The sequence below is a fragment of the Trichoplusia ni genome, chromosome 2 (genome assembly GCF_003590095.1).
Source record: "Trichoplusia ni isolate ovarian cell line Hi5 chromosome 2, tn1, whole genome shotgun sequence".
In the NCBI taxonomy this organism is placed as follows: domain Eukaryota; kingdom Metazoa; phylum Arthropoda; class Insecta; order Lepidoptera; family Noctuidae; genus Trichoplusia; species Trichoplusia ni.
Genome location: NC_039479.1, coordinates 6327527 through 6355417, shown reverse-complemented (window position 1 = coordinate 6355417; position 27891 = coordinate 6327527). Strand labels below are relative to the sequence as shown.

Sequence of the window (27891 nt, the reverse complement as noted above, 5' to 3'; positions counted from 1 at the left end):
TACTTGCCATGAGTCTGGAAGAAGGATTCGTGATGAAGGAACTTTACACTTACGTTTGTGTTATGTTTCAGTACTACGGACAGCCGTCTTACATGCCTCCTACACATCCTCCCACTGCGCCGCCTCAGTCTGCTGACAAGGGCAAGGAGGACCTCTCTAAGGGAGACCCTAAGGCTGACCTTAAAGTGAGTTTCAGATCTTAACACTATTAGCTCATAACAAAACCGAACTAGACCATATTTTATGATTAACTCGGTTTCGCCTTCAAATAATCTAAAACAACTTCTATCTTTCCCCAGGACGGCAAACCTGACAACGGTCCTCAAAAAGTGTTACCTCAACACTTCTACCCTTACAACTACGTTCCTAACTTCCCTTATAACGTCGAGGCGGGTGGACCTCCACCTGGTCCCCCCTTAGAAGACAAGAGCAAAGACTCGGACCGGTCGAAAACGACGCCTAGTCCACTAGATAAGAGCAAACAGAGGCCTCCGGATGGGAAGGAGAACCCAGCGAGACCGAATGACAACCATCAGATATTAAAGGAGAGCATTGAAATGAAGGCGCAGATGGGATCGTACGCCTTCCAGAGACCACCAAATGCGAGGGAAGAGGAATTAAGAAGGTAAGACTTCTTTTAAGATGTTAAGATCATCATCATCGGCCTAGCCTTTTTCCAACTATGTTGGTCGGCTTCCAGTCTCACCGGATGCAGCTAAGTACCAGTGTTTTACAAGGAGAGACTGCCTATCTGACCTCCTCAACCAAGTTACCTGGGCAACAAGATACCCCTTGGTTAGACTATTATTTATTTATTAGACTTTCAAGGTTCAGACTACCTGTAACGAAAGTCAAAGATGTAGGAATAACAGCCGTGTCCCACAATTTAACGTGCTTTGACCGTGACCAACCGCGTCAAGCGTAGCTTAGCCTGTGATCGATGTACTTATGCGGTTATAGCTTAGCCACGAGCCCCTCTAAGATGCTTTAAGATGTTAAGATAGGTGTTGTTTTGTGATTTCGAAATATCTTATTATTACATTAAAAAAACGAGTTACAGCAAAGCAATGAATTTGTTTTCCAGATACTACATGAGTTTAGATCAGAGAAGGAAAGAGGGGGCCGGCGACGGGAAGCCCCCCGGGCTGGCGGCGGGCGCGAGCGGGGGCCCGGCGCGGCCGCCGCCGCAGCCCGCGCACAAGCAGCCCCCCAAGGACAAGGACGATAAGCCCAAGGACGACGTCAAGGTGTGTATTTTGTGACATTTATTTTAGACAGGATTATTTTTTCGACGAATTCTCTACTTATAACTGTCATAGGATGTAACTTCACCATTATTAGATGATAAATCTAAGAATAACGCCAAGCCTAAAATAGCCTTAAATAAAAAGTATTTTTTGAGAATATCGCCGATTCCTTACCATCAGAGCAACTACTTTGCAGTTATGTATGAACTGTTTTGTTGATACATCTGTATAATTTGATGTTCCAGGTGAAACAGGAGGGTCAGAAGCCGACAACAGAGACGCAAGGCCCCCCTCCGCCGCCGACCTCGCAGTACTACCTGCCGCCGTACATGCAGCCGCCGCACTACGGCGCCCTGCCCTTCGACCCGGTGTACCGCGCGCCGCTCAGCCCCATGCTGGTGTCGGGCTTCGCCAGCGGCTGGAGCGTGCCCCGCTACCACGCGCCCGAGGACCTGTCGCGCCCGCCGCAGGGCAAGCTGGACCTGCTGCCCGGCGTGGGCCCGCCGCCGCCGCCGCACCCGCCCAACTTCGCGTACGGCGGCCCGCCGCACAAGATACATGAGCTGCAGGTCTGTATCTTTCAATTACTAGATATATAAGTTGTCAGTGGATTACTTAATGACTTACTAGTGCCTGTTACTAGTTAGTCATTACATTTGAATTTCTAAACGCTAAAATGGAGTCTGTGCTACAATTGTTCAATTTGGTACTGTATCATCTTCCAATTCAAATCTTATTTTCACTGATAATAAATAAATCTTTTTTTATCAAACTTATGCAGACGTTTGTACCTACCAGTTTGTTATGAAAAGGTTTTGATAATATCGATTTATAAGGTTTAAAACAATGTTGAAGTATATTATTTGTATATATCTATGAATACTAATAAGTTACATGTTACGCAGGAGCACGCGAAGTCCCCGCAGAACAAGCCGCGCGCAGACGCGCCTAAGGAGCCGGCGCCGTCGCCGCGCTCGCCGCGCTCGCCGCCGCCGCAGCGACACGTGCACACGCACCACCACACGCACGTCGGGCTCGGCTACCCGCTCTACCCGCCGCCATACCCCGGTAACACATCGCACAACGCACGCACGACCAATGCCTAACTATAAACATCGTAGCACGGATCCTCGACGTGTCACGGGTTCGAACCCCTCGTAGCTTGCAGCGTATCCTTGCAAATAAATGACAGTGCTAAACAAAAGATTCATACTGTAGTGCGTCAAATGTTGGCTATAGAATACGCAGCTACCTGTACGATATAACAACGAGGCATGATACATTTTTGATAAAGTTATTACCCTAATAATATGCACCAAATAACAAGCATGTAACTTTAATGGCATAACGTTTCGCCCAGGTTGAACTGGCAGCGGCAAATAACTTACATACTGCAAAAGTGTATAGTGCCTCTAAATACTACTAGCAAAGTAGGTATATAGTAGATATCCCTTCTTACTGGTGTCTAGAAATAAAGCAGCTATGACGCCATTGTTCCCGTTTGTCTATTGTAATAACTGCACGTGGGCGGTCATGCGCTCGTAACTTGAAAACCATTAACCTTATTTCATCCTGAATGTGCATATTGTTATTGTTTGCACATCTTTTGTCTAAGAACATGATACGTTGTATCGATGACGTCCACTCTACACCCCTCGGGCTGGGCTAATAATGTATGTGCTTGGTTGCAGGGGCCCGATAGCACACGGCGGAGGAGCGGGCGAGCCCCGCCCGACCCGTGTAGCTATCCGTAGAGAGACGTATCGAGGCGCATGCGTGTACAGAGACAGTAATGGAAGATTATGTTTTGCAGCGGCGGCCGTGCTGGCGAGCACGCAGGCCGTCGTCAACTCGTTCCCGACGCCGCCCAAATGAGAGGCGCCGCCGCGCCGCGCCGCGCCGCCGCCTCGCGAAGTGCCACTAGCCATAATGAAACACTGTGATCTCGCGTAACCCACGATGTGTATGTGATGTGCGCTTTGAATGTTAGAGAATGTGTCCGGACATAGTTACCTTATAGTTGCGAGTGTTGTGTTCTCAGGACCGTGATGTTGTGAACGTTGTGCGAGGCGGGCGCGCGAGGACGTCGCGCTCGCCCGCAATACCCTGTTTTATATGTTTACTAGTGGAAGCACAAACTAGTTTTGTACATATTAGTGTTATGTGTAAAGTACCCTACGATTGTTAGTGTTCCATAAGGGTTATGTAATATAAACATCGAATTTTCCGATTCTCCCTCTGGGCATTGTACTGATGTTTGAAGCCCCGTGTCTAAAATGTATATCATTGCGAATACAGCCTAGTAAGATCTTTATTTATGATATCTGCATTCCACAAAACGAAAGCGAGCGTATCTAGTTTTAAAGTATAATGTTAATTAAGATTTAAGTAATTTAGGGTAAGTTTAAAGGCGTCAATGTGATCATTACAATATGAGTCGTAGCGTGCACAAATCGTACTCTGTCTCGATATAGTGAAGAATGACTTATTATTATATAATGTAGAGAGCATCCTATAGATTCGTGGAGTGTGTGGACATCGCTGTCCGTGTATGTATGTCTGGCTTTTAATCATAACTGTAAAAATCTCATAGTCCGATATTGTCAGATGCAAGGGATTAGGGTTTCTGTACTGCACAATAGGTAACGAGTGTTCTCCTGTGTTCGACGACAATATTATTTCCATGCATTTAAAGTACCATTGACTTCCTGATAGATTGACTCGCCGTCTGTTGGCGAGACTGAATCTATCAATTGTTTCATAAAGTAGTCTTCCAATTGGTTAACTTGGGGAAATCTTAATTGTGTTGATGCAACTATTTTGTATTTTATATTAAGTGACGATATGATTGTTATTTAATTTGTAACTGTACACACTGCGGGTATCGTGTGGCGACGATTCGAGTGAACGAACCATGTCGATTGCATTTCAAGTTTAGTAGAGAAACATTTATAAACACATTTTAGAGAATTACATAAAAAATATTTGTAGTAATATGGTATTATTTTCATGACATTTTAGTCAATGTACGCGCGTACCTGTTTCATAATAAATTATCAAAAAAAAAACAATATTTTGTAGAAATTGCGGGGCCTAAATACCTAAGTTTATATGGTGTAAGTGAATCATGTTTGTGACGAGGAATTTTTGAAAACCAGTGACTTTTATTCTCTTGTTATAAAATACTGTTGCTTAAAAGCAAAATGTCTACTTACGTAATAATTAAAAATTGCATAAATAATTGATGCGCTACTCGATGGCAGTTGATTGTGACTTATCAATGTTAATTAATCTTTATGAGAGGTTAATAATAACATGGTAGAGACAAACAGATACCGCGAACACATAATCACAATCAACAATATTTAAACTCTTTCGAATACTTCAAATTGAAAACAAACCTTGTTTGAAAGTCACATTCATGATAAGTTGATATATTTTCAATGGAATTTAAAATTTATGTAGTCACTATGTTTTGCTTGTTGGAGAATATTTTAATCTTAATTGGGTGATTAATTGATGTGAGAATGTAAAGCTATACATAATAAACTGTACACGAGCATAAGGTGTTCTAGAGTGTGGGCCTGCTGACAACAGCTCCTTGAGAAGCGACGAGCTCAAGACCGTGATAATCAGCTGTGATTAACGCAAACTTAATATCTGTGCTAGTAACCATCGGAGCGTTATGTTGATTTGTAAATTATATGAAGAGGCTCGTGCACTGTCACCGCTCTGTATTCAGTTAGGGCTTAGTAGCAGTATGCGGTATCTCGCGATACGAGGCAAATGTTTTAGGTAATAACCGAGATGCGATCGTTTAGTAAATTGAGCGGGCATGCGATGCACTGCATGGTACGTGTGTCGCGGGCCGCTACCGGAGAGCAGGGCAGGCTGCCGCCAGCTGATCTCAGACGCCAAGCGCTCGGTGCACTGTCGACGCATAGACTGATCGATCTTTTCGTTTTAACCCCGTTCGACCACGAACATTATTACGCTTTCATTCATTTTGTACCAGTGGCGACTTGGTATAAAACATGATCATTGTATTTATAATGTATCGATATATATAAATGAACATTTGTGTATTTTTTTTTTTGATGTAACTAAAGCCAAGTTTGATTTTACTTAGAAAAGAATTCGAGACGTTGAAAAAAGGAATAATAAAGATAAATTATTTCTTAAAAAATGAGTTTTATTTCCTGCTAAAAAGTCAGTAAAATTAATGTTAAGCTTATTGTCATGATTGATACATTATGCTTATAGTTACTGTATTAATGACTAGTAACAGAGTACAGAGCTAAAAAATATACAATTTGCTTAAAATACAGGTACTACAGGGCAAATTATATGCGATTACATAAAAATAAAAACAGTGCGAGATACTAAGGTGCAAGGTAACTTAACATGTTAAAAAGTGTTAAAGCTTAAGTTAAAACGACAAATAAATTATTCAAAATACTGATTACTAAAGTAAATGCAAAATTATGCGAAATGTTTTATAATAATTTATGTGGAAGCATAAAAATGTCAGTTAACATTTTGAGTTATAGCTACGTATTACAATATTGTAAGTTTGTTTGGTGCGGGGTGAAGCCAACAGGGATCAAACATACTAAATTATTATTGTAGAGTATAAGATAAATATTTTTGGTTACAAGATTTTAAAGCTCTTATTTTTATAAGGCAAGTTTGCAAAATAAGCTTGTTCTTACAATCTTTCTTGTTATTTATTGATTTTAATACTTTTTGAGTCTAGATGTAGACGATTATAATTAAAATTATTAACCTCACAGAGATCCGGTCATTTTTAAAGATAAGTATTTGAACCCAAGTCCAAAATTAGATATTGTTGAGAATTTGTGTTATTATTGAAAATAACGATTAAATAAATTAAAAACCTTTTTTGTCAGGATCTAAGAATGGATTATTTCTATCTAAAATGAATTACAGTTACTGTTTTATAATCAAAGCACTGGTGGCTCCACCTTTAAAAATTCTTTGGCCTCTCATTTGTAACAGGACTGTATACTTGTGGTAAAATCTACTAGTCTAAAGCTAAGTAAACACTACACTACTTAAGAACAATTTACATAAACTTATTTAAGTTACAAAATAAATAGTGTAAAAATTTATTTAATTTAACGCAAGAACTTCATCACAACCAATTTAAAATTATTGTAGGTAACCTACTTCAGTCTAGATCGTCAGGCCTGAGTTGCCTTTCACCTTCACTCAGAAATATAAGCATTGCCTTGTATAGAAGGTATTGTCCAAGCATACGCCTTTCTTTAAGCGGCCAAGAAGCAACAACCCCGTAATAATTCCCAACTTTAAGGTTCTTTAAACTTGTAAGACCTAGAGCATCGATCATAGCGGCTTCGTACGTGTATGCCTCAGCCGGGATAACATTCTGAAATATGTGTAGACAAACCACACCTACTTTGTCCGACCAAATGTCGAGGATATGTTGAACTTTCTTGTCTTTAGATGTTTTGAAGTCCTTCTTCCAAAGTGTTAAAGCTTGGTATAAGTGAGAATAAGGTCTGGAGCGCTTACCTGCAAAACAAGAGATATTGTCACGTTATTAATGGTATCAAGTACATAATTACTGAAATAATAATGGAAACAACAACTAGTGTGGTTTTGGGACGGACTTAACAGTGTATTACAAAACTTACCATAAAAGTATTTTCATTAAAAAATGTTTCAGTCGTTACTATCTACAAAAGAGCAATTCTTATAAATGTTCAATTTGAAAATTGTTAAGGAAGTCTTACCTTTACCAACATAGAAGATAGAATTAACAAATGTGACCCAAGACAGATGTTTATTCTGTTTTCCGGCCTTGACAGGCAGATTGTCAGTCATCCGCGGGTCCAGCAGTAAGTAGGTAAAGGAGGTCTTAGCTGTTCCTTCCCGCCATTTTTTGTTGGTGTCCGTGAAATTTTCCCGCGCTTTTCTTTCCAGTTCCATGTGTATTGTGAGATCATTCATCCAGTCACCAGTTCGTAAAGACTTCTCTATTTCAATACTGTATGCTAAAATTGTACAATTGTTTTGTAAATATTATAAGGAATAATGATATTAACTATTGGAAAGTATAATATTTTTCTTGGGACCTATATAATAATATGTTTCGGTGTTATTATGATATTTAAATTGTACCTTTTCTACATAATAATTTAGATGCTAAATTACTTGCAAATTTTAACTGAATCACCATTATTTATAATTTAAATAAAAATAACTTAAAAATAAGACAATATGTCTAAAAGTAAACTGACTAATGAGTGACAGTTTACATATTTTCTTTTAATCAAATGTGACAGGGCTTTTAATAAGTTTTGGTGCCTTTTTATTGCAGTTATATAAAAATGAATCATTACTACCAGATGATAAGTTTACCATATAACGATAACTTATATTTTGTACAAAATTTATCTTTGCTATACTAATACTATGCATGTGTACTAAAGATTAGAGTATAAGATAAACGTAATTGAAAGTTTACTCACTTTTCTTAGGTTTGTTATTAATATTTAATCCCTGTAAGTTATCACTGAGAGCTTCTACATCCTCTCTGGGCCCATTCTTCAAGGCTTGCAGTTTCTTTAGATACAAATTTCTAGTTGTGTCCTGTATTGGTCCGGGGGTAAACCCAAGGCGTACCAGCTCCTTCCTCAGAGTGCTGTCATCATATTTCACTGAGGCTGGCAGAGAGGACGCTACGGAGACCATCGTCATGTCAGGAGTCACATTCTCTGCACCATCGTCACATGGAAGCCTGGGAAAGTAAACCGTGTTCAACTACATTAGCAGCTATAGTTTGATACGCAAGTATTATATATTTGTTGATGTTTAAGCAGACGCTTTTCTGGGTCTTTCCTGCATCTAAAGGTAATTATTATTGTGGGTCTGAAGAGGGATGCCGTTTATTTCGCTGCCATGCTTCCATAGTGGTTAACATTCTGATCTTCTAAGTATTTATTCATTTGTAACAATTAACCTTTAACACATAAAAATACTTACACAACAGGCGACACAAGCAGCCTTTTCTCAATTAACACAACATCTTCCTCTCTGTCTTCATATTTATACTCCTCATGTACATTCGCCAGCACTATACTCCCGCCAGAATAATTACTGCTGACACCGCTGCTAGCTGATGATCTCCTGGTGTTACAAGCCACATCCTTCCCACACAGCCACTCATTAGTTTTATTCTGGGCCACAGCTAAAACCTTGTCCAATTCTTGTGAAAAATCACTTGAGATCAAACTACTTGTATTTTTTGGATTCTTTTTCTTTAAACTAGTCTTTGTGTTATAATTCTTATGTGTGATGTTACTTGGTGAACCAGGCAAGGAGAAGTTCTCATACACACTGATCCTGTGGTTCAAGCCATTTGAGTTGTCAATGGATTTGCTTTCATCTGAAGTAAATTGCAATTTCTGTATACCACTTATTTCTACACTGGTTAATCTCTTTGATATACATGACTTAAAGCTAGTGTTTACGTCACTGGAGATCCTATCTTTAGTGAGATCAAGGGTTATATTCTCTGTGAAGTCTAAGCAGGTACTTTTCCAAGGGGCCGACTCGTCGTCTATAAGATATGTATCCCCTATAATAGTAGGGTATAACTTGTTAATGGCTAAACTATTGTTTGCGCACCACTCATTGATAAGTTCTGTCTTTCTAGTAGGAGCTTTTTCTTGTGTAATTTCGTCAGTAATGGGCCCATATTCGGCCACTATTTGGTCTGTTGTCAAAAGTACTCTCTCTGAAATAACACAATGTATTCATTAGTATAGCTTTTATGGAAAATGTACGCTCGGATAACAAATATTGTGCTTCATTAAAAAAAAAACCATTAAACATCTTAACTTGGCCATAACTTACCTAAATCCAAAGTGTAAGCACACTTATGTCCAGGAGAGCCGTCCGTCTGATCAATTACATTGTGTAGATAGTCAAATACTTCCCACTGCTCTTCTCTAGTGGCATAGTCAAATGCTGAGTGTCCATCTAAGTCCCGTTGGGATGGGTCGCCTCCGCACCCAATCAGGAGCTTTAGGTTGTCTAAGCGACCCCATATTGCTGCTATGTGAACGGGTGTTACCCCATCATCATTGCTAAAAATATATAATAGCAGCTTTAAATGATATTCTTAGTTCGTATTTTGTTTAAAAAAAGTTGTGGCTTGACTGTACAAGTTTATTTTCTTTTGAAACAATCTTGCCATTGTCTTTAAACTTTCTTTTATTAATGAGCTTCATAATAATTCATTAAACTGTAACTCAGTTACATAAATATTTATTAGCTTGATCAGATAATAAGCTTCACAATACCTTAAATTAGGATCTCCTCCATTCTTCAGAAGCAACTCAGTGCATTTCTTAGACTTTTCAGGTGGTTCCACACCCACGGCCAAATGTAAGACTCCAATACCTTTGCAAGGTATTATCTGATTTATTTGTATATTATTTTCCTCCAGGAAACTTTCCAAGGATCTAAAAATAAATTAAAGTCATAAAATTCCATGAATCTCTTAACTTCACATGATTGGACTAGTTTTGCTACACTAATTTAATATTTAGATGAGGTAAATGGAATATTAATTAAAATAAACATTAAATTTTAAAAGGAAAAGACATAAAATATTTCGTAGAGATATAATACTACGAAAGAGAGAAGGAAAAAAAATATAAAATAATGATGTTAAAAATCAAGAACTCGTATTCATTTTTTTTAACTTAAATTTTTGCCCAAAGAAAAATACAATAATTGCAGTTGATTGCTACCAATTCAATCATGGTTATAATTTGTATGGTTATTATATTAGTTACAAGGCATTATGTAGTCGCCCCTAAGATGATCCTCTGACCGAATAATCCAATATTGCACATGCTGTGTAGGTATTGCGAATTCCTATACAAAAAAAAAATATGTTGCAATAATCTCTGCAGGGGGTAGAAAATGGTAATCCTAATGACGATAAACCTTTTTAAAACAGCAAATTTAAAAAGAAATTACGTAAAACGTTCTATGGAAACATTATTTAAATTGAAGACAGATGTTCAAATAAGTCAGAATACTTGTTGCCAAATTCTTGTAGCCAACGGCAGGTGCGCGGGGACCAGTTTTGTTATTGTTACACGAACTTCGAGAATTAGCACATGATATGTAATTTAACACGTACCTTTCTGTTCCATTTTGGATAATATCATATAACTTAAAAAGCTCCTTGTACGCCGTACCCATGATATTTGAAAGTGAACCGTGGATTAGTCATCGACTTCCTTTCGTGTTGTTTCCTGCCTTTGTAACAAGTTATAAAACATTGGCATTGAAATGTTTTATCTAAAACGTTACGATAATTGTTATCCACATATTATCGTTACATCACGGTAGTATGCGCACTCCACAGTTCCACTTATCAGGCGTATTTTGTTTTTATAAAATAAATTCAAATTAACGTCAACTCAACACAACTTTTGTTTACGTTTGGTTCCCGTTCCGTTCTACGTGCAAAGTTATTCGAATTATTCCGTTTCGTTTTACGCTTAAAAACACGTTTACGTTCGTTGCAATTTTTATACACTGAGATGAAAATTGGTCTTTTAAACGATTTAGAGCATTAAATTACATACTTAAATAAAGTTTCAATATTAATAAATTATAGCACTTATTTAGTGTCGTGTAGTTCCGTTTCTTATAGTAGCGGATTCATATTCATATAGTTGTCTACTTTCATGTGGCAAACAAAGATGGCGCTGAGACTGAATGTTCATCTTAGAACTTTGAAAAATATATACATTCCACTTGCCATGTTACATTAATGATAAAGTATGATAGATAAAAACATATAAATATATTTAAATCGTAGACAATTTAAATAGATTCGTAATTTTACCTTAAATAGAAATACGTCAATTAATGAATTCACAATACGTAGGAAACATACATTTCCAAGAGAATACTAATTTGTGTAAGGTCCGAGAAGTATGTACAACGAACTGACCCAGTGAACTTCGTACCACCAGACGATGATAACAAGACAACAATTCAAAAATTAAGTACCTAATCACTGCTCAAGTATTGAGCACTGTTTCAGTGTCAAATCAGGAAAGATGAAAGTAGGTATCTAGGTGGGCTTATCTTGTAATCCTGCCAACAGTTAAGACGCTTTGGATGTCGTAAAAAGGACAGAGACGGGACGCGGTTGAAACGAAGAAAATACAGCCCAAGCAGCGGCGTTCGATTGTGTCCGAAACTATCGGGCAATGCAGATAAATAAAGGGTATAGAGAATTTCTCTCTATCTCTCTAATCGGTCTCTTCTAGAGATTGACATCTGAGCTAATTATAATACAGAGATACTGAAACAAAAATGTAGAGATAGAATTAGTAAATCAATTGAAAATCGTAGCATCACAAGTATGCGACAATAAATCAATGCATGCTTTACATAGTTATACGGGCTGATAAGCTGTTTTATCTGTGCCAAATAGTTTTAAAATTCCTATTTCGATGCTATACAATTCACATGTCACTGATATTTAAGTAGGTATCCACGTATATTTGTTGAATAATAATGTCCTGACCAATTTCGTCCAGTACAGCAACTGGACAGCAGCTTGTGCACTCTATATGCTCAATCAGGACATATTGTACTTAGTTCACTAGAGTGTGCGTAAACACAGGGCACTCTCTGTGCTTCCACTCCCTTTAGCCCAACAGACACGACGTGGAGAAAGATCAGGATCCACGGTTTTTCGTGTCTTAAGGAACATGAAATCTGTGAAATAAATATATAATATATAATATATAATATATCCTGGGACAACTCACACACGGTTTTCTGATCCCAAGCTAAGCAGAGCTTGTGTTATGGTAACCAGACAACTGATAAACTTACTTATATATTTCTAAATACATACATAATATAGATAAATTACACCCAGACACAGAACAAATGATCGTGCTCATCACACAAACATTTGTTCTGGGTGGGAATCGAACCCACGAAATCACACAACATTCTAAAATTCTGTGCATGCCTTGTAATCGAACTCGAGATCCTTCAAATATATAATATTTACTTGAATTAAGTACCTATTAATGTCTAGCAGGTTGTAGTTTTTGTCACCAATCGGGGAGCCTAACATTGCAGTTGTGCATTATTCATTAAACAGGTGTTTTTAGATCTTAACACAAAAAAAAATAACATCGTAAAAAGGATTTATTGTTAAGGGAAAAAGCATGCTACCTTAATGCCTAACGGATTTTCTATGTTTTTCAAAAGCATGATAAGATAATCACCTAATTTGTATGGATGTCAAGTGTTTACTCATAGATACAGTTTCCAGGTTAAGTGTAAATTCTAAATAGTGAACCTTCATTGTCTAATTGACTGATAGCGAATGATGGACAAAATAAATCTACATTATTTAAGGCGATACTTGTACTCGAAAGTATAGTCGTAGGATTTTGAGTCGGATTTGCAATTGTTTTTTTATTAGCTTGAGTTTTTTCAGAGCTGCGCAAAGGCCTATTTTCTTACATCGACTCTAGCAAAAATAATGACTTTGGGAGCCAGCCAGGATTGACGACCCCGACCTGAGAATTGATGGCGTCATGATAGAAATACGGCGCGGCGTGGGCTGGTTTTAAGCTTCCTAGAATAGAGGATCGTGGAAGAATTTAGGGGAGGCCTTTGCCCTGATTTGACCAGTACGCTTGATGGACAGCGTACTGGTCAAATCATCCAACCATCTTTTATTTTCTGGAAGAATCTAGTTCGTTCCAGTTCCAATCCGTTCTTTGTAGCTGTATACCAGCGAACGGACCTAATGCGTTATATTTACAATAAGTATACCTACATGGTTAAATATAGGTAACAAGTTTTAATTTCAAAATTGTTTTAAAATTTAAAATAAGACCTCATATAGGTTAAAACGCTTGAAATCTTAGTTTTTATTGTTCTTGCATACAAAAAATATCTCGTAAAATATTTACCTGCCTCCGTTAAGTAATTTTGGTAAACAATCTATTGTTTTTCAATATATAAACTGAGGTTAACAAATAAATGAAATCCTACATACCAAATTTTCTGCTCTACTGAAATGAATGAATAAATTATTTTAGCTTTGTAAACGTCGAAAACAGATTCTATTGTAAAGGAATTTCTTTGTCATTTTAGTAATATCCATTTAAATAATTTTAAGTAGGTACCTACTCGAGGAGTAGGCCTCTACCACAGACAAGATAAGTACTGTATAAACAGTAACCTTATCATTTCGCGCCAATACGAGTTGGGTGCAGTCTATGCCTGGCTGCTGACCGCACGCCTTTGCCTAATAAATACGAAAGGAATTCATGAGTGTGTTAAAAAAAGATATTTTTTAAATTCCGAATAAAAGTCACAAGAGCAAGGTATGTACAGTACAGTTTATTTCATTTCATTTTAAAACAATTGTGTATTTTATTGTTTCTTTTTTTTAATTAATAACGACGAGAATATTTAAATAATACCTACTGTTTTAGCAGAAGCTAAGTTTAACAACGGAATTAATTTGAGACCTACATTTTTTAATTTAGCCTAATAAAAATTCAATTATTTTTATGAAATTACGTTTTTAGTAAGGTTGGTAAGTTAATATTTTTAACGTTAAAAATATAATAAGGAAAAACTAGAGCTTACAAGTAACAAGTGATAAGCATAAACTAATAATATTTTTTTCAATTAAAATATTTTTGTGCTTGGCTAAGCAAATTTAATTAATAGCAATATAATATATGTATGTGTATAATTTAAATGTGAAAATGTTTTGCAAATCGTCATTTTTATGATAAAAACAATAAAAAGCAATTATCCGGATTGATTGTCTAAGATCAATTATTATCTAGGCTAGGACAAAGAACACGTTTTCTGTCACGCAACTATAGAAAAAAGAAGTAAAATGTCGCAACAACGAAAGCGGAAATAAAAATAAATGGAAGCAATTATCTAAGAATTACTAAGATTACAAAGTATCCAATAATGACAAATATACTGAGAAACAAAGTAAAGTTTGAAAAGCGATAAAAAAGAAATTAAATCTGTTTATTTTCAAGAAAAAATATGTCTAAAGAAATCATCATAGTAGCAAAAATTTATTACATCTAGAAAATCTAAAATTATAATATGTCATTTCTTTTATTTTCATGAGGTATGTTACCAGCCTTACATAAACTATCTTTTTTTACGAGCCTATCATTTTCTAGCATTCTGCAAATACATGCGAATATTAAAAAGCTCGTATTTATTTTTAAATATACATATTCATACTCCATAATTGAATATCGACAATCTTAAAGTTTGATTTACAAGTGAGTATAATTGTAATTAATTACAAGTGATTAATTAATTATTAATACAATTTTGCGGTCTCCAAATTTGAGGTTTACAAAGCGTCTTTTAATATATATTTAATGTCTTCCGACAGTTTTATCTAAATTAACTGTTATTTTACGGCTACTTGTAAGCAATGACGACTCGGTACGTCATTTATTAAACTACATTTACAACTATTATAATAATTAAATATTTCTTTTTTTATAATAACTTTCAGTAGACTCTATTTAATTTTTTTACGGCTAAGTTTTACTAGTAGTAACACCACCCTAATACTTATCTAAGTCTAAAATTTAAAATCAACATTTTTTGTCATTGGCCAACAATAGGCGTGAAGAGCTGAAAAAAAAAACAACATTAACAGTAATAATAATTTTCTAACACTGCATTTTCTTAAAAAAAAAAACCAAGTCTGTAGTGCTTGTATAGACCGCGTTTTTTTCTTAATTTATTGGCGCTAGCAATTGACAATTAGGCTCTACCGCTGGTTTTGCTATTATAATTATAATTATTCTATTCACAAAGGAGCTGACCAAATAACAATCGTGTATAAGTCGGCTCCATTGTAGAAACCTTGGGTCAAGGCTACGCTGGCTGGACATGGAGTAGTACGTGACGATGGCATTTAGATCACATTACTAATAGGTTTATGACCTTCCATGTCCTGGTCCCTCCCCGTAGACTAATTATTATATATCCATATACTATCTTTTAACGTAGACTTCCTAATTACTTATTACTTCACTAATGCAGTACCGTAGTTTCGTAAGTGTTTCCAAAAAGTATGAAAGTAAAAAAAAATAGTCTATACATTATAACGATAAGCGATAGCGGTTTGGAAAAGTCCTATCAACCTATCAACGTCCTAAATTTTATCAAATTGGTTAAACTTGTTATTGGTTTGCTTGTGTTAAAAAACATCGATGCGATACCTGGTCTGAGTGCCTTTTTTATCAGTGCCTTTCTGTAATAATTGTTCAAACTTTTCTCATATGGGAAATTTTTTACAACTACATGTGAATAATATAATCATTTTACAAGACCAATAAAACTCGACTGAATAGGCGTGTTCAGTAGACTTCGCACTAATTAAAATATCAAAGGGAAAGTCAAATACCATTGACTATTATAATTTGTTACTATTGAGCTTATTAATCACGTAGCTATTTAGTTATTTGGCGCATTAAAACGAACTTATTGTTACGTGTAAATATTTCGAAAACATTACGACATAATAATAAATCGTACTTAATGTTTAAAATTCTCTCAGCAGCTTTGCAAATAGATACCTACTTTATGTCTTTTAGACAGTTTTAGAAAGTTCTGCTGAGCAAAGATCTTCCTAGGAATTATTTTTTACACTTTTCTCTCTAGACTGTACAAGTTCGCCCTTAATCCACTACTGCGACCCTGTATTAAGCATGTTTCTTAATTTAGAACATTTTTGTTATTTGTACAATGACCACTGCTTTTTAGTCGTTTGATTACCTGAACCAAAATTATCAACAGACTTCTTAAAAGAGGAGGTTCTCTTAAAGGATTAAATTCTAGTCATTGGCCTAGCCTTTTCCCAACTATGTTGGGGTCGGCTACCAGTCTAACCGGTTTCAGCTGAGTACCAGTGTTTTACAAGGAGCGACTGCCTATCTGACCTCCTCAACCCAGTTACCTGGGCAACACGATACCCCTTGGTTAGACTGGTTGTCAGACTTTTCAAGCTTCTGACTACCTGTAACGACTATCAAAGATGTAGGAATAACAGCCGGGACCCACAATTTAACGTGCCTTCCGAAACACGGAGGAACTCGCTATGACACAGATGGTCACCCATCTACGGACCAACCGCGTCAAGCATAGCTTAACCTGTGAGCGTTTCACTTATGCGGTTATAGCTTAGCCACGAGCTCCTCTTAGGATTAAATTCTAGTACCTCATGTTATTGGACTGGATAAACCGATTTTGTTGATTTTAATTTAATGTGAATATTGTCATTTGGTCACATAATTTTTTAACAGGTTTGGATCAGAGGCTTTTATTGGAAAATCGGAATGTAGTGATACTATTTACTGCTGTACTTATACTTAGTCGTCAGTGTTCCACTATTCCCAATAAATCTTCCTTACGACATTAAAAACTAATATTGAATTTGAGTAGTACGTCTTCTATTCAATATGTTAAGTAAGTTGACTCAGCTGTTAGAGTATTGTCGGGGTCAATGACACGGTATTGAGGTATCACACAGATTATATCGAATTGATAACGTTTGTACAAGATTGTGGGCCTTTGTAAACATATTGACGGTTAAGTGCCTATATGTTCTGCTGGGGAGTTTGTTGCGCCGTTTCTTCTCTCACAGCAAAAGCACTTAGGAAGCGGTGACGGGTGGGCAAAACTGGGTGCTGTCAATGTAATTTGACCTTCAAAAAGTGCTACTTAGTAGCCTAATTTGAATAAATGACTTTTGATTTTGATTTTGATTTTGATTATGTGTACACTGTCGACTAGATATTATTTATATTTATACAGTGTTTGTGGGTTTAGCTTGTAGACTTCGCAGCTACAGCAGTATAGATTTTTAATGTCTTACGATTTTATTCTATGTATCTATAGGTATTTTACTTCATGCTCGTTTTATACGTAGCCTAATAATAGTCTACTATGGAAATCGTCCGCGACGAAGGTGGTGTGACGATCTGGCCAAATAAGCGGAGCGCACGTGGCCGGAACTTGCACAAAAAAGAGAGGTGTGGAAGAGAAAGGGGGAAGCCTTTGCCTAGCACTGGGATATAAGCAGGCTAAAAATGGAAATCGTACAAAATTAACATACTGAAAAAAAGGGTCCCTGTCGGACGCCAGTAAGCTATTAGACCAAATAATCGCAATTGTCTGTTACGAAATCTTTGAAAACACATTTCATTTTCCTTTTATTGTCACCTATTTCTTAACTTCTACTGTACTATGCTATAAGTTTCTTAAAAAAGGGGAATTAAAAATGATGGACATGAAGGCAGCACTTTCATGTGGCGTTAGATCATGATCTGTCTTATAGCCAATTCTTGAGATAGCTAACTTCAGAAAAGCAGTAAAATAAAAGCTTATGCTCAGACTAACAGTGAAGTCTTCTTCTCAAAATAAATGGCTCTCTCTCTCCTCTTTACAAAATAAATGGCTGTGACAACGAAACGTTTTTATCAGATGCTGGTGACGTATTTAATCCTTTTGGGTCTGTCTTCGACGCTGGCGCTCGACAATGGGTTAGCACTCACCCCACCGATGGGCTGGCTCACCTGGGAGCGGTTCAGATGTATCACAGACTGCAAGAAGTATCCCAAAGAATGTATTAGGTAAGATTTACTTTGATGGACTGGATCCTTGATCAGTTTTGAGAGTTATGAATCCTCTCATGAAGAGAGGATATTTGTATTAAACTGTAAGGCCTTTCAGTTATTGATAATGATGCTATAGATAGGCTTATATTTTGAGGACTGAAAGTACTGTGATTGGTACCCAACCAAGAAAATAAAGATGATGCATAGGTAGCAAATAGTATTAGATTTTTAGTCACAGATGAAATTTACTAATAAAACATATTTTTGTTTAGGTTCCTTTTTTGATTTAGAGGTAAATGCCTCAAGTTTGTTCTTTTTCGTTTTCCATGTAGCATAGATACTACTTACACTATAAACTGTATTTAGTGAAATCATGCCTTTCTTCCTTTCGAAGATAACTTTCATGGTATTTTAATTATGTATATTTATTTACCTTCATGTACCTACTTACCAAGTGGGGTAACTTCTAATACTAGTTTTGATTCTCGTTTTTACAGTGAGAACTTGATCAGAAGGACAGCAGATCGCATGGTGAGCGATGGTTACTTAGAAGCTGGTTATCAATACCTTGGCATCGATGATTGCTGGCTGGAGAAAGAGAGGAGTTCGGAAGGCCGCATGGTGCCCGATAAGGAACGATTCCCAAATGGAATGAAAGCTGTGGCTGATTATGTAAGTCCTGAAGTCATTTTGGTTAAAGAAATAACGGTTGTGGAAGGAGACGATGTTCTAATAGGTGTGCTGTCAAACTTGGACAGCACGGATAGCCGAGTGGTTGTCGTGTCGCGGGTTCGATCCCCGCGTAGGACAAGCATTGTTCTGAGTTTGGGTGTCTTTGTGCATGTGATTTGTATGTTTGTAAAACACGCAACACAATGATTAAATGCCTTGCTGCCGGAATCGTTTAAAAAATATTGCAATCATATTATTTCTTTATGCAGATTTTGCCAGCCCTCTGAACCTGTAACCAACTACAATTGTACTGTACAATTAACAATATTCCTTTCCTATAAGAACCATCCCTCTATCGATCATCAATAAAAAAAATCTTCATAGCCTAGTTCTCCATGTTTCTAAAATCTCTTTTATTATTTCAGATCCACAGTAAAGGCCTGAAGTTCGGTATGTATGAGGACTACGGGAACAAGACCTGCGCCGGCTACCCAGGAGTGTTGAACCATGAGAAGGTGGATATCGACACGTTTGTGGAATGGGAGATAGACTACCTTAAACTGGACGGCTGTTACATAGACCCGGAGAAAATGGATGAAGGTGAGAAACTTGAGAAATTAGCTGCTCATGTGTCACTTTAAGGCAAAGTCCCCTGTTAAAGGTCTGGGAAATTTAGGTCTTAGTAAAGGGAAACTAAGTATATTTTTAAATAAGGCTACTGAAGTCCCTTTGGAACCCGCGTGATGATTTGTCTAAAATTTTGTGGAAAGCGTTACGATTGTTAGGAATTTTACGTTCTTTTTTCTCTGCTTCAGTGCTAATTACAAGTTTCTATGTTTCAGGATATCCATCATTTGGAAAGATATTGAATAAAACTGGTCGGCCCATACTCTACTCATGCAGTTGGCCCGCTTATCAAGAAGACGCAGCACGGAAGGTAAGAATATCCTTAATAACAAGGATTAAAATAAAATTGATTTGAAATGAAAAAGGGTTAATAATTATCCAATTAGATAAAAGGAAGGACACACCTATATGATTTTATTGCTTAAATGTTTTTTGAAAAGAATTTCTTTAGAGCGATACTAAAGTTGTAACAACTTTAAATTATTAAAATCGACTCAAATCATTAATCGGAAAAAATACTAAGTAACACTAATTATGTGTCAATGGCCACGTTATTAAAAAAAAACCTATTGTGACGTCTAGTTTTTCTAAGTTGTTTAGCTTCGAGTGTATCGAATTGCCGCTAAACTTGTAGCAATAGATTAAGAACCAAGCAGTGGATTGCTTTCACAAATCACCTAATAGAAGTAAATAAAAATATTAATCTTATATGATGATTTGATACCGATATTAAAGTTTCAGGTCACTTTATAACTGTGGCCTCTGACTGATTTGCCTCTAACATTTCTATTCGGGACCACACCGCATTCGTTATGACTTGTCACATGACAAGCATAAATAAATTACATTTAGACGATGGCATTGTTCATAGGCCATCTAAAGTCATCACATAAGGAGGAAAAGATTGCAATTAATTCAGTTGCTGGTGAATTTAAATTATTGATGATAGATTTTTTTTTCTGCAACAGCCGTAATTGAAACTTTTTTATTGAAAATCTGAAAATCTCGTATCAAGTACCTGGAATTCTCATGCATTACAGGAACTCTCAGATATTTTTTAACTCGCACATAACGTCCTCTAGTCTCAAATGTATCATGGCATATTACATAATATAGGTATTATGAATACTAGACAACTGATAAACATTCTCTTATTTTTCTCAGTACATACATGTAGACAAATTATACCCAGACACAGAACAAATGATCGTGTTCATCAAACAAAGATTTGTTCTGGGTGGGAATCGAAGCCACGACCTCCAGCACATCAGTCTGGGCCACAAACCACTAGAGCAACAGCCTAGTCACAGTAATAGCGTCTACTGTGGCTTAGTGAACCCAGCCCTTTTGTTCTGCTCTATTCAGAAACCTCACATATTACTCAATTTCCAGCCAAATTATTCATCGATAGCTGAGCACTGCAACATGTGGCGTAACTGGGGCGACATCGAGGACTCGTGGGCGTCCGTGGTGCACATCATGGACTGGTTCGGAGACAACCAGGAGCGGCTCGCGCAGCACGCCGGCCCCGGACACTGGAACGATCCTGATATGGTGAGGTGTAGCTGCTGGGCGTTACTGGAGGATAATTGTGGTTAAACACAAATTGTAGAAATAATTATTATTTATCAAGTGGCTCAACCACTTGCCTAACCGGGCATTTTTGTAACCACGCCTCACACAATGTCCGCGGGCTCGATCCCCGGGTAGGACACGTTTTCGTGATCCACGAATGCTTGTCTTGTCTAGATGCCTTTGTGCATGTGATTTGAATGTTTGTGAAACTTCCTGCGACACAAGGATTTTCTGCCTCAGAGTGGGATTTCCTTTAGAGAAAAAATTTAAGCTTTAAAAACGCATTATTTAACAAACTGCTCCTGCATATCCTTTTAAACATGTCTCACCCAATCAAATAACCTCTATTTTGAACCCTAGGATTATGGCTGCCATCCGTTTATCTCCAAGTTTTACAAGCAGAAAATATGTTTCGATATTAGGTACTATCTATGTCTTTAGTTCTAATCAGTATTGACTATGTTTCAGCTATTAATCGGCAACTTTGGCCTATCAGTGGACCAAGCTCGGGTCCAGATGGCGGTGTGGGCCATCCTGGCGGCCCCGCTCCTCATGAGCGTGGACCTGGACACCATCAGGCCCGAGTTCAAGGAGATTCTGCTGAACAAGGACATCATTGCTGTCAATCAGGATCCTCTCGGCAAGCAGGGGTCAAGGGTGTGGAAGAAACAGGGACAAGCTTCCGTTAGTAGAGTTATTTTGAACATATTTTTTTGTTTTTGGTGTGTCGTCGCTTTTGACTTTAGGTAAAAAGGAGGTTTGCAATTCGACCGAATGCTGCGCGCGTGATGAAATTTTATATCACCTTTTACACTTTCAGTATAAGTTATGTTTAATATCGTTTAACGATCAAATGGCTTAAAAATCTGGAAAGTAATGCCCTCACTTACTTAATAGCAAAAGAGACTTAAGAAGTATTATACCTATCTATTTGGAACCTGGAAATATGCATACTGTTTTATGTTTTAAAGCATTTTTCTTTCTTAGAAAAATCATCTGGAGATTTGGAACCGTGAGCTGCACGATGGTTCGAATGCAGTTGCGTTCGTCAGCACTCGAGAAGATGGCAGCCCTTACGCTACTACCTTCGACTTCTACCAAATGAAACTCAAAGATGGCGATTATGAAGTTCATGTACGTATTTTAGTCCAGATTTATACAGTTAATATGAAAATATAAAAAAAAATAACTTGTGCCTTACGTTTTCCTCTGAGCAAGAATATGTAAAAAGTAAAAAAGACATAAATACGATAATTATTTAACTTTGAAAACTAATACACTTACCATTTTAGTGCTCTAACAATATTTTTGTAATACCTAATTGTTTTTAGGATCTCTACAAAGATGAAGAAATTCGTTATTTGAAATCAGGCGAAGAATTTGAAGTTCGAATTAATCCGTCAGGTTGGTACCGAACAAAATATTTTTTTTTTCAAAAAAAAAGATTATCTTCGGTTGCTTGGTAAATGTTTGACAATCATATTGTCCGATAATTTAAAGAAAAAAAAAAGAAAGCAGCTGTACAAATTAAGCTAACAACAGCATTTAGAAAAAGACGCTTTCTCTGAGTTCGCTATTTACTCCTGTCCTGTCCAAGTCTTTCAAAAACTTCTTTTTCTCTTTTCAGGTGTAAAATTCTATAAGTTTATACCAAAGAACTCCAAGGCTGCACTCCAAGACTCCAAGACTGACACCAATACTGTATCTGATCCAGTTGTTAATGCAGTCCTTTTAAGTTAGTTTACTAGACAGTACACTTAATATAAAATGTATTAAAGTATTTAATTTAAGGATAAATATTTCTAATAAATCTACAAATTTCCTTTCGATTTTCATTTTTGCCGACTGTCTATGTTCTACTTTATAACAAAGGCTATCTATATTTCCAAAATTAGAAGAAAATCTGGAATTATTATGATCATAAAGCAGCAAGAACTTTTTTTACATTATCGGAAAAGCATAAACAATTTGACTTTTACAATTTTATATAAGGTAATAATAGTATTTAGAATCCAAAAGAAATTGATATCGTGGCTGCAGCCCACATTCTTTATAAACTGACCTAGGCAATAGATTAGAAATAGAATAATTAAATAACGCCGTTTCGCCAAATTATACCTGGTTCAAGTGATATGTAGGTTAGGAGTGCCGGTCTGTGTAAGGAAATTATAAATTAGAAATAGATGTATTTCCTTAATTCGATAATTATGCAATTTACATGTTTCATATGTTCGCTTTAATGATTTGGAAAGCTTTCAAGTAAATCAATAAATAACGTTAAAAAATAAAAATAAGTCCAATTAAAAAATTCAGAGGATAAATACATCGTAAGATCAAAAAGTTTTATCGTAAACTTAACCGTATCTTAACACCATAAAAAATTACGCTTAGGTACTACTGAAGTTTCTCGGTTAAGATGCCATAAAATTAATCAACATCGTAAAGTGGACAATCGTAAGAGAAGATAAAAATGTTATCAAAATGTAGGTCAAGAATGATTTGGGGTCAACGTACGGACAATATTTTGATAGTCCGAAGTCGGACTACTAAAGCGACATGTGTCATCGTCAGTGAACCTGTCTTTCTAGTTTAGCGTTTGTTTCAACGGTGGTTACCGTTACACGGAAAAAAATATTTTTATACAAATTTATTACTGAATGTGGAACTAAAGTCCAAAGTCCAAGTGGTTTTGCCTCGTTGTAGTTTTTCTTCAGATTTTACTTTTGTCAAGGTTGAGAACGCTCCTGACATTTTCTCTTTGACATAACCACATGATTGCTGTCAAAAATGCGTCAAACTTCGAAGTGAAATAGGCAATGAGAACTAATGCATGAATTTGCTAGCGGCTTATTTTACAAAATTGTATGAAAAGACTTTAAAAGACACAGAGTTAACATACAATAATAAAGTTAGTCGTGACATTGCTATAAACGGGTATCAATCGGCATCGCGCAACGTAAATACTGTTATCGTACGTTCGCGTAAGAGCGAAAGAAAGCTGGTTATTGGTATTAGGTCAATGGTGTGCGTACCGGTAACGTGAGGCTGGGTGCTGACGTCGGCATCGTGCGAGACACGGCGGACGCAAGGCGCGCGGCGCGCGGCCCGTTGCCCGGCCGTCAGTCTGCACCGGTTACATCGCTCGGGTAACACGTCCCGACTCACACTAACGGTCCGCGATCATATACTCACTTAAAGCGTGAAAGTTACACTCAAACATGGGCGGAAGAGTAGAAAATGTCGGCATCCTTGCCATGGAACTATACTTCCCATCACAATACGTAGATCAAACTGAATTGGAAAAATTCGATGGAGTGTCCGCCGGCAAATACACAGTCGGGCTGGGCCAGACTAAAATGGGTTTCTGTACAGACAGAGAAGACATTAACTCGATTTGTATGACAGCTTTACATAGACTGATAGAGAAAAATAACATTAATCTACATGACATTGGAAGACTGGAAGTTGGTACGGAGACTATCATAGACAAAAGTAAAAGTGTGAAGACTTATTTAATGACCCTATTTGCTGAGCAAGGGGCCACAGATGTTGAAGGTATAGACACCACTAATGCTTGTTATGGTGGTACTGCAGCTCTCTTTAATGCTGTGAACTGGGTGGAGTCATCATCATGGGACGGCAGAAAGGCTATAGTAGTGGCAGGAGACATTGCAGTGTACGGCAAGGGGCCAGCGCGGCCTACAGGAGGTGCAGGGGCAGTTGCAATGCTGATAGGGCCGGATGCTCCTCTGGTCCTGGACTGTGGTGTACGTGCTTCATATATGACACATGCTTATGACTTCTACAAGCCAGACTTGGCTTCAGAGTTCCCCTATGTGGATGGAAAGCTCTCAATACAATGCTACCTCAGTGCTTTAGATAATTGTTACAACTTGTATTGTAAGAAGATGAGGAAAGTGGAGCCGGACTTTAAAGGCTTGCTGAGCTTGGATGGTATGTTGTTCCACTCACCTTACAGTAAACTGGTGCAGAAATCTCTAGCTAGGGTCTGTTTTAATGATTTCCTCAATGCAACACCTGAGCAGCGCGAGCAGCAGTTCCCAGGGTTGTCAGACTTCAGCTCTCACAAACTAGAAGAAACATACTTTGATAGAGATGTAGAAAAAGCATTTATGGCATACAGTGAGCCTTTATTTGATGAGAAAACCAAGCCATCTCTACACATAGCTAAGAATATAGGTAATATGTATACTGCATCACTGTATGGGGGGCTCGCTTCATATCTTGTCAGTAAGTCACCAGAACAGTTGATTGGGAAGAAATTTGGTTTATTCTCTTATGGATCTGGTCTGGCTTCAACCATGTACTCCATGAACATTTGTAATGACATGAGTGCTGGTTCTAAATTGGCTAAGCTCATCAATTCTTTGAATGAGGGTTTGTCTATGTTGGAGATAAGACAGAGTATTCCACCTAGCCAGTTTTCCGAGAGCATGGATGTTAGAACTAAGAACTACCACACAGCACCTTATCAGCCATCGGGATCAATAGACACACTATTCCCTGGCACATACTACCTAGTTGACATAGATGACCTTAGGAGACGCTTCTACAAGCGGAAAGATTAAGTATTTATTTTAGGATAATTTTGTGTCATTTGGTGCAGGAGAAAATTGGTGTTATTGGTATATTATTTGTAGATGAACTAGTTCATTGAGACTGTTATCTTGCTGGTACTATGTGAAACATCCCCTCTTACAGTTAATTAGCAACATTTATATTATTGTGACCTATTCACCTCATAAGATGGCATGAGGAAGCAATATGTACTTTGGACAGTTTATTTGCACACATCAATAAATATAATTTATATATTTATTATCTCAGTCATTAATCACGTATTTAAAATACACAATGTAGTTATAAATTGTGAGGGTTTGAATTTATGGTAATTAGTATTTATAGGTCTGTGAGGGATAAATGATAAAGAAAGGTTTTTAGTATAAGTTTTGAGTGTTGAAGTGTTCAATGTCCTCTTGTATGTAATACACAGTATATTGTAGTTTGACAAACTATTTGTTGGGTCTGTAAAGTCAAAAAACTCAGCAAAAAAAGTTTTGTACTGTGTTTTGGGGTTATACCTGATCCTAAATCTGTTTTTTTTTGCTGAGTGTACAAAGCAGGCTTGTTGTATAGGCACTATTAAAAGATCAAATCGACATTTTGCTGGCATAATGACACAGTTTGTTAAATATAATGCAATGTAATGTTGACATGATCCACTATAATTCCCAATGAATATATTTATTTATTTGCATAGCTCAAAAACCCAAACACTTGCATCACACCAAAGTCGAGCATAGACAACATAATGCTATGTTTTACTTTTAATGCATTTCTGTATATATAAAAAAAAATTAAAACAAAATCCATAAAATGGACCACTATATACTTACTTCATATTGTCAATAAAATAATTGAGAATTCTATAGATTGCATTATTATTCTTAATCTTTTAATTATGATAAGAACTTATAATCAACATTTATTTTATTAGGTATTTTTTATATATCTATTGTCATGCTGTGATTGATAAAGTGAGTATCTTCCGATCTTTTGTGTGAAATTCTTCCTTGTTGAAGTCATTATTTAGATATTAAAAGAATACCTAATAAATACTTAGGCATTGCAATAAATGCTATTATTATCTATCGGCGTATCTTTTGCTTGTCTGCGAGTTGTTATTCTAATGGGGAGAAATCTTGACTCGATCTTAGAGATTGAAAGATGTCTGGCTATTCTTAAAAATTGTTTGGTAACGTAATAATGCCCGCCAATAAATATTTGACTGTTAGGCAAAAATCTTTTTGCGTATAAAGAAGGACTAGATGTTGCTCGCGGGCCTATCGGGATAAAATTCTGTGTTATACACTATTTGTGAACCAAGTTTCGTCTAAATTCGTACAGTGAGTTTTGCCTGAAACTTTAAACTTTAATTCTTGGTGTGCATTTGTTTTTATGCTTAGTGACGTTTTTGCTGAGTTATTGTGAAGGAAAATATCGCGAGGAATCGCGTTTTGTGAATGAAATCAATCTTAATACTTTCAAGAAGCGATGATGATTAAAACTCGTTCTTTTTCCGAATGGAATGTGGTATTATTCGATAGTGAAACGCTAACAAGTTATTTAATATTTTTATTCATGCAACTAAACTTCACTTAAATATTTGAGTTGTATATTTAAATTGAACAGCTTTGCGAATTCTCCGTACAAAGTTCTCCAATCAATTTTCTTATTTTCTCTATCGTAGCGACATATGTAACGATTGTATCAAATTCAATAACCGGCGAACATAAAATAAGTATGGTCTCGGATTTCACGGTGAGCCTCGCATTCTTCACTTGGTATGTGAGCTGCGAGTTCCTACCAGGCTGCATGTTTCGACTGCCAATGTCATTACAATGCAATTATACACACGATAGCTTGTACTTTTATTAAGTTGACTGTTTAGGAAGGAAGGCCCGTTATTTTGTATTAAACTTATAGATAATCCGTCTCTAGAAGTTTTCAAATACCTATAGTTTTGATTGGTAAATACTGTAGCCATATAAATGTGCGAGTAACTCTTATTGTTTGTTACCCTTTAACGCTTAAACTATATCATCGATTTTGATGAGACTTGATAGGATGATAGCTTTAACTTCAACAAAAGGCTAGGCTTCTTTTTGTTCAACCTCTATGCTGGCCAAGCTGCTGCTAATGTATAAGTAGGTCATTCGACAATTCAAGCCATTAATACGAAAGAATAGAACATTAAAGAGATGCGGCTTATACCGGTTATGATTTCCTCTTGAACGAACTGCAATTACGGCAGCAAATTTCTACGAAGTCTGTAGAATTACCAAGGTCGTAGATAAATAGAACAATGCGGCCCCAGGAACCTAACTAGTTAATCAGGGGAATCAAATAAAATCACATAGGTTTTCATAAAAAAAAATGAATAAGTAACTTGTAAATAAAGCACTTAATCTATTTGTAATAGAATTATCATGACAGGAATGCCGAATGGTATCAAAACAGTG

At 36.7% G+C, this 27891-nt stretch overlaps 4 protein-coding genes across 12 annotated transcripts in view; 3 read left to right on the top strand and 1 right to left on the bottom strand.

The window, feature by feature from the left end:
- Window positions 1-5427, top strand: part of LOC113505134 (zinc finger protein 608-like) — an 89516-nt gene extending 84089 nt beyond the window's left edge. For 8 of the 9 annotated variants that reach the window (XM_026887719.1, XM_026887682.1, XM_026887701.1 and 5 more), the window contains 6 exons: window positions 72-185; window positions 300-625; window positions 1085-1247; window positions 1493-1816; window positions 2153-2315; window positions 3061-5427. In XM_026887719.1, the coding sequence (XP_026743520.1) occupies window positions 72-185; window positions 300-625; window positions 1085-1247; window positions 1493-1816; window positions 2153-2315; window positions 3061-3122 (1152 nt within the window). In that variant the 3' untranslated portion in view covers window positions 3123-5427. Of the gene's footprint in view, window positions 1-71; window positions 186-299; window positions 626-1084; window positions 1248-1492; window positions 1817-2152; window positions 2316-2938 lie in introns of all 9 variants that reach the window. The other variant, XM_026887745.1, reaches the window with a different exon arrangement.
- Window positions 5333-10779, bottom strand: LOC113505200 (ankyrin repeat and LEM domain-containing protein 1-like). The gene is made up of 7 exons (XM_026887797.1): window positions 10450-10779; window positions 9599-9760; window positions 9150-9382; window positions 8277-9030; window positions 7763-8031; window positions 7025-7285; window positions 5333-6803 (listed from the first exon to the last, which is right to left on the bottom strand). The coding sequence occupies exons 1-7, from the start codon at window positions 10509-10511 to the stop codon at window positions 6439-6441; spliced, it is 2106 nt and encodes a 701-aa protein (XP_026743598.1). The 5' UTR covers window positions 10512-10779; the 3' UTR covers window positions 5333-6438.
- A 2777-nt stretch (window positions 10780-13556) lies between these two features.
- LOC113505084 (alpha-N-acetylgalactosaminidase-like) lies at window positions 13557-22671 on the top strand. The gene is made up of 10 exons (XM_026887601.1): window positions 13557-13684; window positions 17841-17989; window positions 18472-18646; window positions 19072-19246; window positions 19489-19583; window positions 20666-20827; window positions 21317-21532; window positions 21836-21982; window positions 22180-22252; window positions 22476-22671. Exons 2-10 carry the CDS (start codon window positions 17841-17843, stop codon window positions 22586-22588), a joined length of 1305 nt encoding a protein of 434 aa, XP_026743402.1. The 5' UTR covers window positions 13557-13684; the 3' UTR covers window positions 22589-22671.
- A 941-nt stretch (window positions 22672-23612) lies between these two features.
- Window positions 23613-26298, top strand: LOC113505077 (hydroxymethylglutaryl-CoA synthase 1). The gene has a single exon (XM_026887589.1). It carries the CDS (start codon window positions 24067-24069, stop codon window positions 25435-25437), a length of 1371 nt encoding a protein of 456 aa, XP_026743390.1. The 5' UTR covers window positions 23613-24066; the 3' UTR covers window positions 25438-26298.
- Window positions 26299-27891: the final 1593 nt, after the last annotated feature.

What these genes read in the sequence shown, in the direction of transcription:
- LOC113505200 (XM_026887797.1), bottom strand. Translation starts at nt 10,511, where the DNA reads ATGGGTACGGCGTACAAGGAGCTTTTTAAGTTATATGATATTATCCAA. An exon ending in CTGCTTGTGTCGCCTGTTGT is followed by an intron (nt 8,032 to 8,276) that starts GTAAGTATTTTT and finishes TTACTTTCCCAG; the next exon opens with GCTTCCATGTGACGATGGTG. An exon ending in TATCTTCTATGTTGGTAAAG is followed by an intron (nt 6,804 to 7,024) that starts GTAAGACTTCCT and finishes CTTGTTTTGCAG; the next exon opens with GTAAGCGCTCCAGACCTTAT.
- LOC113505084 (XM_026887601.1), top strand. Translation starts at nt 17,841, where the DNA reads ATGCTGGTGACGTATTTAATCCTTTTGGGTCTGTCTTCGACGCTGGCG. An exon ending in TGAAAGCTGTGGCTGATTAT is followed by an intron (nt 18,647 to 19,071) that starts GTAAGTCCTGAA and finishes TTATTATTTCAG; the next exon opens with ATCCACAGTAAAGGCCTGAA. An exon ending in CCCGGAGAAAATGGATGAAG is followed by an intron (nt 19,247 to 19,488) that starts GTGAGAAACTTG and finishes TCTATGTTTCAG; the next exon opens with GATATCCATCATTTGGAAAG.
- LOC113505077 (XM_026887589.1), top strand. Translation starts at nt 24,067, where the DNA reads ATGGGCGGAAGAGTAGAAAATGTCGGCATCCTTGCCATGGAACTATAC.